Source organism: Gastrolobium bilobum, unplaced genomic scaffold (genome assembly GCF_033153095.1).
Source record: "Gastrolobium bilobum isolate Gb01-03AN ecotype WA unplaced genomic scaffold, APGP_CSIRO_Gbil_v1 utg37294, whole genome shotgun sequence".
Lineage (NCBI taxonomy): Eukaryota > Viridiplantae > Streptophyta > Magnoliopsida > Fabales > Fabaceae > Gastrolobium > Gastrolobium bilobum.
The window spans coordinates 16135-30146 of record NW_026897691.1 but is presented as its reverse complement, the minus strand read 5'-3'; the positions used below and the strand labels follow the sequence as shown (position 1 = coordinate 30146).

At 36.5% G+C, this 14012-nt stretch overlaps 1 protein-coding gene across 1 annotated transcript in view; it reads left to right on the top strand.

Moving 5' to 3' along the window:
* LOC133309339 (protein WEAK CHLOROPLAST MOVEMENT UNDER BLUE LIGHT 1-like) overlaps nt 1–14012 on the top strand; it is a 30061-nt gene that overhangs the window by 14224 nt on the left and 1825 nt on the right. Inside the window, exons 4-5 of the mRNA XM_061510100.1 lie at nt 13555–13686; nt 13766–13918. Coding sequence (XP_061366084.1) covers nt 13555–13686; nt 13766–13918 — 285 coding nt within the window. The remainder of the gene's footprint in view (nt 1–13554; nt 13687–13765; nt 13919–14012) is intronic.

Genomic DNA, 14012 nt, shown 5'->3' with positions numbered 1-14012 from the left:
ATCTGAAGTGGCACTGCCTGCATTGCAGTAGCCCTCGCCGTCGCCGACGGACAGTCTCTGGAGAAGTGGCCCTCCTTGCCACACTGAAAGCAAAACAACTGGCCGGTAGAGCACGGCCCAAAATGAGTCTTCCCGCATCCCGAACACCTGGGAGCAGGAGGTCTCGCTGCACTCCCCTGAACAGAAGTCCTCTTGAACTGACTCGGCGCCTGCCGAGTTGCCAACTGTTTACTCTTGCCCTTGTTCCCAAACTTCCTGTCTCGCCAAGAAGTGAGACTACCAGCTACAACCTTCGTCGCCTCAGCAACCTTGGCCTTACTCGAGCTGTAGTAATCTTCAATATCACGACACTGCTGAACCAGTGTCCCAAAATCTCTAAAAGCAGAACCAGCTAGGTAACCAGCAATATCCTCACTAAGTCCTCTGCGAAACTTTGCAGCCAGAAATGTAGGAGTAGGCCTCGCCATCCTGAAGTGTGCAAACTTCACCAACTGGTTGAACTTGGCCAGGTACTCGTCCACAGACAACGAGCCCTGGACCAATCTGTCAAACTCTCCCTGCTGCCTCTCCTGAGCGTCATAAGGAAAGTACTGACCCAAGAAGAAATCCTCGAACATAGGCCAAGTCATCACATGACCCTGCATCTCGTAGACATGAGAAAGGTTTGTCCACCACTCATGGGCATCGCCCTCCAGCATGTAAGTAGCGAACATCAACTTCTGCGGATCTGTGCACTGCATGACCCGAAAAATCTTGTCCAACGCCTGAAGCCAACGTGCCGCAACAACAGGATCAAAGGATCCATCAAAGGCAAGTGGCTTATGCTTACGGAAAGCATTCAGCCGGCGATCGATCTCATCACGATCCTCAACAAAAACAGGGACGGTCTGCATGGCCCCCGTAAGATGACTGCCATCTCCCATCTGACTCTGAGAGTCATCCTGCAGACTGGGTGGAGGTGGTGGTGGCGGCGGCGGTGGAGCATGACCAACATCAGGGCCATTCCTCATCTCCTCCAACATGAGTCTAAACATCGTCATGTTCACCAGACGGTTGGCCTCCAACACGTCCTCAGTGGCCTTCCTGTTCGCCTCTCTGACGGCATCCAGCATGGCCTGGTTTGCCATTCTCATGGCCTCCTGGTCGGCTAGTCGGGCCGCCTGCATCTCAGCTAATGCAGCCAGGACAGGATCGGGCCGATCCTCCGAAGTCTCGCGGTTTCTCCCGGGTCTTACCATGATTATGCACAGGTTACACAAATTATGAGTTGATCAGGCTCACGCAATGTGGTCACATATGCATTATCATAATAATACTCGACGGAGCAAACACGCAAAACAGACACAACCAAACATCCTAATCATTGCAATACATACAGGCTTTTCCCTAGAACCATTGCTCTGATACCATAAAATGTAACACCCCGTGTATACTCGGAATATTAACATTACATCGTATTAAGTGGTGCTTAATTAAAAATGCGGAATATTCTTTTTCTTTTCAATTATGATGTCATTATCAATTACCAACTTGATTACTTAATCAATTTCATAAAATAACGCCTGTATATAAATTGCAATAAGACATCTACTGAAATACCTCAATATATAAATAAAGTGTTTATCTCAATCACGACATTACATCACGTAATCCGGACCATATCCTGATACATTATTACAACTCCAAAAGACTCAAGACATAAACAAGACATAACAATACTATGTGTCATGGACAATCCCCATGCTCACCAAATAAACATAGTCAACAACCAGTCTCAACATAAAACTCCATAAACATAACTGAAGCTATAAGCATATAAACAGCATGCAAATCCAGCATCCAGTCATGGCAGCATAATATAACAGCAATCTAACTCAGCTCCGGCCTCCTGCCGCCTGAGGTCTCAACATTACTTGACCCTGAAATAAGCATTTCCCAAACGTGGGGTGAGATCTCTAAACAAGAAATCTCAGTAAGACAAGGGGTCCTCAAGGATCTTCCACCCCAAGCTCACTTACATGTGCAATATAAGTTCTAAAAGCATTTATATCATTATCAGTTCTAAAACTATGTAGTGCAACAAATATCTATGGCATGTGTGTAATCACTATCTACTGGCCAGAGAAATGTAGGAATACGTATATTCCCTACATGTAGTACAAGGAACACCGCTTGCACCTCACCCTCTTGTATTTTCTACATACTCAGGCTTACCGTATAGGTGGAACACCTCCATGCATATCAACAAGGCACTAACATACAATAGCTCAACAGCATTTCCAAAACATCAAAAGCATGTTACACAGCATGCATATACCATATCCCCAAGGGACATGGTGGAACCACAACATGGCTAAACCGAGGACACGAAAGCTTACCTCTAAGCTAGCTATCCAATGCCACAAGCTCAAAGTCCAATCACAGCAGATCACAATCTGATATGGACCAAATATAAATCAATAACATGTACCACATGCATACAAATTAAAGACAACGCCTTTTCATTACGTTTTCAAGTTTTAAAGCTTCTAACAAAGCCACAAGCCCTTAATCCCATGATTCTGGCTTAATCCAATACATACAGAAGTTCAACTTCATCAAACTAGGGTCCACAAACCCCCAATAGCCTAATGTACACACATCACAACTACTGTTCTGCAAAATTCCAGAATATCCGAATATTCCACGGGACCATATCCGGATATGCAATATCCAGATATCTCACTGTACATATCCGGATATGCAATATCCGGATATCCAGAATCCCATATCCGAATATCTAATATCTGGATGTCCAAATCCCATATCCGGATATTGTTCGGGCACATATCCAGATATTTCACGACAGAATGCAGAAACTGCATTTCGTGAAGATATCCTTCCAAGGTTGGGTTTTTACCGATTTTAAACACCTAAACATGCATTTCTAGGTGTGTTTGACCAACCCCAACATTAAGTTATCATCTTTTAACCTTTACATGCATCAAGGTTCCATTTTTAAGCTTAAAGACTCATGATAAAAGGTGATAAAGCTTACCAAAGCTCAAACTCAGAAAAATGTTGCTCTTGGAGCTCACACGACAGCTCCAAGGTTCTGACTTCAAGGGTGCACGAAAATGCCTTCACAAAGATTGGTTCTTTCTCACCAAAGGTCACCACTTGGACCTCAAAATGCCATGACTATGGCTTTCAACACCCAAACCACCCAAAACCAGCACCCTCACCCACACACAGAGGATGGAAACTCAGAATACACCCTCACACTTCCTCACCATGCATGTTCTTAAGTGTATACAAGCTCAAAGAGGGAAGAAATCAAGTAAAGGTGACAACTTGAGTTCAAAAATGGTGAAAGGAGGCAATGGAACAGTAAACCACCCTCAGCCCACCAAGTGCTTCACGTAGGAATTCTGGTATGCCTAGGGTTGTGTGCTAAAATGCATATGTATAGTCACTTAGCCAATTAACACACAGTATTAACTTTAATTGCTACGCTTAGCATTTTAATCCCAAACTTTGGATTATGAAACTACATAATTTTATAAGATTTATCATATTTTTCTTATAATTTTCTGAGCACCTTTCCGGTACGCGCTTTTCAAAGCCAGTACCGGTTTCTAGCACCAGTTCTCATTATTTGGACTTGAAACTCGTTTTACAAGTCCTACATATTATTATAATAATTAACATGCACTTACTTTAATTTTCTGTGATACTTTTTCGGCACGCATTTATACCGACTAGCAGAACCGGTATCTGCACTTTTCTTCCGAAAAGTGACATTCAGCATTCTAACCCACTTATTATGATTATTAAGCCTCATAAATAATTATAAGGGTCAATTATGGAATCATTTCCTAATTTTTGCATAATTAATTAATTAAATACCTTAATTAACGGTGCGAGTTCTTACAATTGTGATGATCCTACCAATGATAGTTGATAGACGATTTTTTTCTTTTAATACACTTTGTGTAAGTGATTTTTTTTCTTGTTTTAAAATTTTTTTATTTCCTTTCTTACATTTTCATTAGATATGATTATGATTTGATATTTGTTTTCAATCAATCTTTGTTGCTTCAAATTTTTAATTATATGAATTTGGTGTAGGAATTTATATTGGATGATAATTGTTCAAATTTGAATTTAAAAATTAATTTTTTAATAAATACTATTAAAAAATTTACATATTAGGGACAGAACTTTGGAAGGACTTATTCAGTCCCTAATTTGCAATGGACATATTCTATCTCTAATTTGAGAGGGACTTTTTCTATTCCTAATTTAATATTATGGATATTGTAAAGAACTAATTCAACCCAAAAGTTATTGGGTGAGACTACATTAATGGTTTTATATATCTTTAACACGCCCCTACACAAAAGAGCTCATTGGGCTTAAAGGTGGATGATGCATCAGGTTCAGTCTACCTGTGTTAAGAAATTCCACAAAGGAAATGGGGGACAACGATGATCGAACCTGAGACACCAAGGCTCTGATATCATGTAAAGAATCAATTCAACCTAAAAATTTAAGCTGTTAGGTGAGGCTACATTAATGGTTTTATATATCTCTAACAAACATATTTCATCCCTAATTTACAATAGAATATGCCTTTATAATATCCCAAATCCAAGTATTTAGGAAATTTCATGTGATTAAATAATTAATCATGCATTATTGGGTTGAATTAGGTAAAATACCTAATTAAATGAATTAAGGTCACTTTTGAGGTAAAAAGTGCAGTCAGTGAAAATTAACGGGTAAAAATGTGTGTAAGCAAAATTACCCAAAATATAAAAGTAAAAGTAAAAATATCCCTAGAAAATTATTCCAGACCTTTGGGTAAAGTTTGGAAGTGAACAGAGTTAACTAGATAGATCAGCTCATACCCAGTTAAGATAACTTAACTATGTTAAGTGTAAAGAAATCACAACACACCTCCCATTTCTTCATCTTCTTCGACGAACAAGAGAGGAAGAGAGAAAAGCCAACGTGGGTGGGAGTGATGGTTCAGCATCTCGTCCCTTAAGCAAGTGGTTGGGGGTTCGAACCCCAACTCTTGTGAATGGAAAACATTCTGTGGCCAGCTCTTTACCGCTTTGTGCGCTGACCCAGGGCGAAGGATTAGTCTCATGGCTATCGGCTGTGGGGATACCCGGATGTAATCCAAAAAAGAAAAGAAAAGCCAAAACCTAACTCCCTTGATTCTCCACCAAATCCATCCGTTCCAAAGCCAAAAGTGTAGAGAATCCTTCCCTCATTGCAAATCCAAGCTTGATTTTAAGCGGGAAGCATTATCGAGTGAGATATCTCCCTCCCAAGAATTCGACCCACTTGGTGATTTTTGGAGTTTGGGGGCTTTTTCATCCATGGGAGCTTAGGAGACCTCTATTCCTTGGTTGTGTGACCTGTTGTGGTAAGTTTCCACTTCTTCAACCTTCTTTTCATGGAGTTGTCTAGAGGTTGAAGACAATGAATAGTGATTTTGTGAGTTTGATGAGCTTGAGTTAGATTGATGCTAAATTCTTTTGTAAAAGTTGTTAGGAATGATAATTAAACGGTGGAAATGAACTTAGATAGTCATTTGGTTATTGTTCAATATTTTGGAAAAATTCATGCTTGAAATGTTAAGTTTCTTGCATTGTGGAGTCGTGGCTTGGATTGGTTGTGTTAATGGAGTCCATTGTGTTGGTAGGATTGAAGCAAGTGGACCCACATTGAATGATCAAGAAATGGTGGAATCCAAGGAGCTTGATTAGGCTAGTTGTTTGGTAAGTTCTTAGTCTTGTTAATTGTCAATGAATTTTCTATGTTGTTGATGAATATAGAGGTATTCATTGATGTATGTTGATTGATTTCACACTCTTGAATAGGGTGTATTAATCGGAAGGAATTGCCAAGTGGACATACCAAGAAAGGTTGGTGTGGATAAGTGAGCTAGAAGAAAGCTTACAAAGGATGGGAAACATCAGGAGGTAAATCTTTGGATCTTGGAGGTTAATTCCTCTTGTTGTTCCACCATTGCTTTTATCAAAGTAATGGTTAATGAATGGATGATTGAGTGGTAATGGATGATTGAGTGGTAATGTTAGTATTATGGTATGTTTGCATTCATATAGTATTGTTGTGTCATTGGAGAATGGGCCAATGGACAAGCACTAGGGGCTAGGTTGTATGCTTAGTGGAAATGACTAAGATGCAACTGAAGCGTGTGTGATGATTTGATTGTTTAATTCTTTGGCCATTTGAATGCAAGAGTATGCTGTGGTTAAATCATTACTGTTATTGCCTCTGGATATATGATGTAGTTCATGCCATGTGTATACTAACCCTTCATGCATGAAGTGAACTCTGGGGTTGGAGCAATTCTCCAAGAACCCTGGGTTTATTGAGTTTTATCTCACCCCGTTTGGGGAATGCTATTTCAGGTACTTGTGTAACACCCTGTATATATCCGGTAATGTTATCATATCATCGTATTAAGCTGCGCTTAATTAAAAATGCGGAATATCTTTTTCTTTTCAATTATGACGTCATTATCATTACCGACTTGCTTAATTAATCGTTTAAATAATCCATGCCTGTATGTAAATTGCAAAAGACAACTAACTAAAATACCTCATTAATTAAAATAACAGATATATGTCTCTAGTCACGGAACTACAACACGTAGACCAGACCAACTAGCAGTTTATACAACTCAAGCTAAAAGTACTAACAATATAGTGGCATGGACAACTCCCATGCTCACCCAAATAAGGCAACAAAGCCCAATATAAGTCTCAACTCAATAATCATAAATGACAGAAAACATAAACAACATCCAATCCAGTTATGTCAGCATAAATACAACAGCAATAATCATCAACTAAGCTCTGGCCTCCTGCCGCCAGAGGCATCAGTCCCCATACTACCTGAACCTGAAATAAGCATTCCCCAAACATGGGGTTAGATCTCTAAACAAGAAATCTCAGAAAGACAAGGGGTCCTCAAGGATCTTCCACCCCAAGCTCACTTACATGTGCAATATAAGTTCTAAAAACAGTAATTCAATATCAGTTCCAAAATCAGTGCAATGCAACAGATATTCATGTCATGTGTGTTATAATAATTCTACTGATCAGAGAAATACAGAAATATGTCTATTACCCACATAAATGCCAGCCCATGTTGTACCAGCCCATGCTGTACCTGCCCAGAGGAATACCCCATGGCAACCTGTTTACACCACATACATATCATATAGCATTTTCACTTAACAGTTCAATGGCATTTCAGCAAAACAATACATGAAAACACATCATGCACATAAACCATCCCCCCATGGAGTATGGTGGAACAGACAATGGCTAAACCGAGGACACAAAAGCTTACCTTGCAAGCTAACAATCCAAACCAAGAGTCTAACCAATGCTCAAGGCCCAAACACAGCAGAATCACAATCTGTTTCAGATCAACAATATATCAATAATCATGCTTAATAAGCATAAGACACAAAGACAACACCTTTCCTTTGCATTTCAAGTCCTTAGGCTTCTCACAAAGCCTCAAGCCCTTAATCACATGATTCTGACTTAGTTCAATTATTACAGAAGTTCAACTTCATCAATCTAGGGTCCACAAACCCCCAATAGCCTACTGCATTAACAGTGCAGCTACTGTTCTCCGAAATCCCAGAATATCCAGATATTTGTCGGGGACATATCCGGATATCCATATTCGGATATCAAAGGACCCCATATTCGGATATCAATATCTGGATACACATATCCGGATATTTCGCGACAGACAGCAACTTCTGCATTCGCGAAGATATCCATTCAAGGTACCATTTTTAACACTTTAAAACGTCAAAGCATGCATTTTTATTCTGTTTTAGGTTCATACACCAGTTGGTTACTTGTTTAACTCTTTAAACATACCAAGACATCATCTTTAACCCAACAAAACTCATGATCAAAGGTTCAACACTTACCCAAGGCTTCAAACTCAGCAAGGGAAGGCTCTTGGAGCTCACTTGAAGCTCCTAAAGATTCTGACTTGAAAAGAAAACGAAAATGTAAACAAAGGTGGGTTCTTTGCACTCAAAGATCACTCCTTGGAGAACCAAGTGCCATGACAATGGCTCCACCAACCCCAAACAACCAAGTCAGCACCTCAACACAACAAGAACAACACCCTAAACTCAGAACAAGGCCACCAACACACTCCCAATGCCCACTCTCACTCACCACAAGTGTTTAGGAGAAGTTTTCAAGAAGTAAATGAACTCAAACCTCAAGAAATGGAGAAGAGAAGCCAATAGAACAGTATTTCTGGTCAGCCACCCTCAACAAGTCACGTAGCATGAAGGAGTTGTCTAGGGTTTTGTGCAAATAAGAGTATATATAGTCACTTAACAATTAAACACACAATATTAACATTAATTGCTACGCTTAGCATTTTAATTCCAAACTCAGGATTTTTAACCTACTCAATTTTCTAATATTTATCATATTTTTATAATATTTTTCGGAGCACCTTTCCGGTACGCGCTTTTCATAGCCAGTATCAGTTTCTGGCACCAGTTCTCATTATTTTAACTTGAAACTCGTTTTACAAGTCCTATATATTATTCTAGGAATTATCATGAACTTATTATAATTTTTTGGGATACTTTTTCGGTACACATTTATACCGAGTAGCAGAATCGGTATCTGCGCTTTTCGTCCGAAAGCGACTTTCAGCATTATTAACCATTTTCTATATTTATTTAAGCCTCATGATAATTATTAGGGTCAATTATGGAATTATTTCCTAATTTCACATAATTAATTAATTAACTTCCTTAATTAACGGTGCAGGTTCTTACAACTTGCATGGATGATGCAGGATGAGGCAAGAGGCCTGAGTAGATGGGACATAATAGATTGACATTTTGGGATTATATATCATCTAGGATTTTTAGATGTATGTATCATTTACATCATCATATGTTTGTGTATTTTGAGGCCATATGATGAAATATGATATTATGTAGCTGTAATTATAGATTGGTGCAAGGATTATTTAAGAGATTAAAGATAAATGATGGGATGTAAGAGCCACAACATGCTTTGGATATTGTTGGCCATTCCTAGTCAATTAGGTGTTAAGAGGATAGTGAAAAAGGGAGGAATATCCTCATGAAATTATGTGAAAACAGGGGAGGGCATGTGTTGTCCAGTTGGAGAGCGTTTTAGCGCTGATAAGGGCGCTAAAACGTGCTGTGTTCGTGAAATGGTGGAAAAATCTCTGCCCTTGGGTGTTTTAACGCCCAAGTGGACGCTAAAACGCGCAAGTTGAGCGCTAAAGCGCGCTGAAGACCTGGAGAAGGCCAAACTCTCTGCCTTTGGGCGTTTTAACGCCTAGTTGAGCGTTATAATGTGCTACCCGAAATCAGCAAAAACGCAGTTTAGTAAAACTTGCATAACTCGAGCTACGGAGCTCCGATTTGAGTGCGATTTGAACCCACTAGAAGCTAACAAAGAGGTCCATAATATAGTAGGAGATGAGAACTATAGAGAAAGTATGAAATTCATATAATAATAAAAGAGATGAAGACATTTAACAACGTGTGGTCTAATAAAATAAGAATATGATGTTAAGCTTAGTTTCATTTATTCCGCAATGTCACATGATTATGGTCACACAATTGGTTATTTTAAATTCGGATTCTTTAAAAAAAAAAATTTATCTGGATTTCTAATCGAACCAATGTGATTGTAACTGCGCTTAATACCATAATGCAATGTTAACAAATCGGTTCTAGAATGGGGTGTTACACCTTTCTTCAAATTATTTTAATTTCACATGTTAGAGCAGAAAAATGCAATTTAAAGTGAACATTTTCATGTCTCAAATAAAGACAAAATATATTTTCCGTCACAAACTTATTAGAGACATGTTATTTATAGACTTTTTTTTTCTGTTTCAAAATTCGTATCTAATATATTTAGAAATGAAAAAGTGGACTTTAGAGAAAGAATTTGTCCATCTCTAATCGTTTTTTTAGTAATAAGATTACTTTCAATTTTACATTCTTATTTTATCTGCTTTCTTTATTTAATTTGCAACTGATCCCCTTCATCTCAAGTTTTTAGGTTTATCAAATAGAATAAATCTAATGAATTAGTGTTTGGTGATAGCAATCTTGTGAGAAGAATATTCTACTTATCTTTGTTATTTTAATGATCGGTAAACTTGCCAAATTCATAGATCTAATAGAGTTTTCATTTCCTCATGTGAGATTTCCCATCTCATAACTATATTTATATTTTTACTAAAACTAATGCCAATTTTAATATAAAACTTCATTTAAAATAAGATGTTAAACCAGAATTTCGATAAGAGGATTAGGATTAGACAACATATTAGTGCTAGTAATAGATATCATATCTGTTACAATGGAAAAGTGGTGGTGGAAAAGGATGACACATGGTAATGTAATACGTGTTTGAATAATATCAATTTCTTTTCCTTGAAATGTCAGAGTACATGGGGACGTTGCATGAGTTGGAAGCACAAGAAGGAGGAGGCCACAAATAGATGTGAGCTGTTCCTTCCTTCTTCATCGCCTCAACAACACCCCCTTCCTCCGTATTATAGAACAATCTTTCCTCCTTCTACTCAAATTCTTTTTCTTTATTTTTCCATTATATCCGAGTCTTCCATTACCATTATCTCTTTCTGGGTTCTTCATTTCTAATCCAGGTTCGATGCACTTTTATTTTGTTTCTTGTGCTTCATATGATACGTTTCTGGATGCTTTTTGTCCACATGTTAATAGTTTCATTTCATTTTCTCCCTTCATGGTATATCTATTTGAGTGTAACATAAGTCCTTTTGAGTTTTAATATTGTTTTTCATCGTTTTCGTTTATGATTAAATTCTGAAAATTTCTTTCAATGAATTTGGAACATTTTAATTTTTCTGTTTTTGAGGTGACAATAATTTAATCAATCTTTTTCTCTTTAGTAACTTGATGCACAATCAAATTAAATTTTCTGCTCTTTATTTTAGGGGAGGTAAGGCATGATGCTAATCAAATCAATGATGAAAAAGGGATAGAGAAAGCGACATTTCAATTTACATACAATAAAATCTTGGTAATATTAGGGAAAAAGATCAAAGAGGCAATGAAAACTTGAAAATTTTGTATTGATTGTTTTCGAAGTGCATTAGAGACGCTCAAAAAATTTTGTTCTTATATTATATCAGGTTTATGTAGAGAAGACAAACATTATTTAAGGTTGTGTTTTGAAATTTTCTAAATTTCTATTTGGATTTTCTTCATTTTATTGATATGATGCATGATTTCATGCTGTTTGGATGATATATTCATTATTTAATTTATCATTTGGGTAACGCACATAGAAAAGTTAATACATCATTATTAACAAGTCGCATTAAATAAAAAAGAATTACTTTGTACCCAAAAAAAAAAACAGAATTACAAGCAAGGCCTACTTACAATGCCATCAGCTAATAGCTAACAGATTCGAAGATATTTTGCTACCAAAATCTATCTTTACATGCAGGGTGTAAGCATATAACTCTATCTATTGTTGTGCTGAACAATAATCTATTTAACGGTATAAATCATCAACTCTCTTGGTATTTATTGTGGAAAATTAAAAAAGGATTAACTGGATAGGATGGATCATGGCTTTGCTTATTGAGACCAACGTGTGAGTGAAAAATCATTCATGGAGTGTGTTCATTATTTACTCATATATGCAAATTTCCTTCTCAAAACTAAATCTTTATAGATTTAGAAATGTTATGGCACTTCCCATATAAAAGTTTTCTTTTAAAATTGATATTAGATAAGAATTTGGTTAAAAGAAAAATTTCAAAGGGGGATTATAGGATGAAACAGCATATATATTAATACTAGTGACATTTCCATATTTGTCCTAAGAGGAAAAAATGTGGTGGAAAAGGAAGAGATATATGGTGATCCAACACGTGTTTGAACATCATTTTATTTTCCTTGAGGTATCGGTTTATGAGGATGTTGCATGAGTTGGAAGCATAAAGACGGAAGAGGCCGCAAACAGTTAATTGTGAACTGTTCCCTTCCTCCTCATCGTCTTAATGCTTCTTGTAGTCCTTCTTCTTTTTCCTTCGTTTTTTATTCTCTAAGTCTTTCCATCATCCTCTCTTTCAGAGTTCTTCAATTCTAATCCGGGTCTGAATCACTTTTTTTCTTCTTTTTGTTGGTTTCTTGTTATTGTTCTTCTTGTGCTTCGTATTATATATAGTCTTTGAATGCTTTTGACCACACGTCTATGGTTATATATAAAGTTCTCTCTTCACAGTATATTTGTTTGTGTGGAACAGTCCTTTTGGATTTTAATATTGTGTTTACATTGTGTTGGGTGGTCTTTGATAAAATTTTGAAAATTTATTCCAATAAATTGGGAGCATTGTTTTAATTAAAAAAAAAATCATTTATTCATATAAGTAAAAAATCGTATATGAAAACTTCCTTCTCATAACTATATTCATCTTTATTAATTAAGAAATGTTAAGGAAATTTCCATATAAAATTTTACTTAAAACTATTCATGGAGTGAGCCCATTTACTATATATGATAATTTCCTTCTCATACTATTTTTATCTTTATAAATTAAGAAATGTTATGGCAATCTCCATGTAAAATTTTTCCTTAAAATTATTCATGGAGCGTGCTCAATTACTATATATGAAAATTTTCACTATATTTTATCTTTATAAATTAAGAAATGTTTCGGCCATTTCCATAAATTTTCCTTTAAAATTAGATGTTAGGCAAGAATTTTGATTAAAATATATTTTTAAGAGGATTAGGATGATACAACGTATTAATGCTGGTTATAATTTCGATTTTCTTCATTTTGTTAATTTGACTTATGATTTCATTGCTGTTTATGCGATCTATTCATTATCTTGGTAAAGCACATAAAAAAGTTGAAAAAGAAAAAGAAAAAGAATAACAGCCAAGGCTTGCTTAAAATACCATCAGCTTAATTAAAGCTTACGAATATGAGAATATTCTGTCACCAAAAATCTGTCTTCACTTGCTCAGTAGAGCTTAAAATACCATCAGCTTAATTAAAGCTTAAAATACCATCAGCTTAATTAAAGCTTGTATGCCTCTTTATATTGTGCTGAACAATAATCTATTTTTTCTTTTCTTTTATTATCTTCCATTCCTCCTCCTACTATAACCTTTAAATGCTTTAATACAAATACAGAATTTATATTTTATAATACATTTTATTCAGTAGAAACTATGTTCAATATTTAGCTCATCGGATTGCCTAATAGAGCTAGTGAACGAAAGAGAAAGATAATTTTAGTAACATATCTACATGCAGAAAGCAGTCCTAACTTTGACTTGTCCTTTATGCTTTGGAGCTTTGGAAGCAGTGAGGCAGAAAAATGACTTTGGATTTGGAGTTAATTACAATTTTCAAACTTTATTAAACCATGAATTGAGTAGTATTGGGTTGTGAGAATTTTGATCACATATTTTTGCTTTTTAGTTTTCTAATCAGTTGAATTTCAGACATTTTGGTGGCACTCCCAATTGCTGTTTGGGAACAGATCCTGTGAGCAATACTGAAGAGGTGCCACTTTCAAAATCCTCTATGGAACCACTTTCAGAATCCCCTAAGGTAATTGCTCAACTAGATCTGATATTACTGACAAGAACCAATCACAAGATGGTACTAATACTGATAAGCCCTCAATCAGGTTGGTGATGAAACTTCACCAGGAAATGTTGGTTCTCCTAAAGCTTCTAAGCGAGTCATTGATACAGCAGCACCTTTTGAATCTGTCAAAGATGCTGTGTCCAAGTTTGGAGGAAGAATTGATTGGAAATCCCGTCGAACCCAGAGTCTTGAGGTATATTGTTTGAATTAATTGTATTTTTATGTTCATATTTTCTTCATGGTTTTGGGTTAGGATGTAGTACTACCATCTGCATTAGAGACATGTA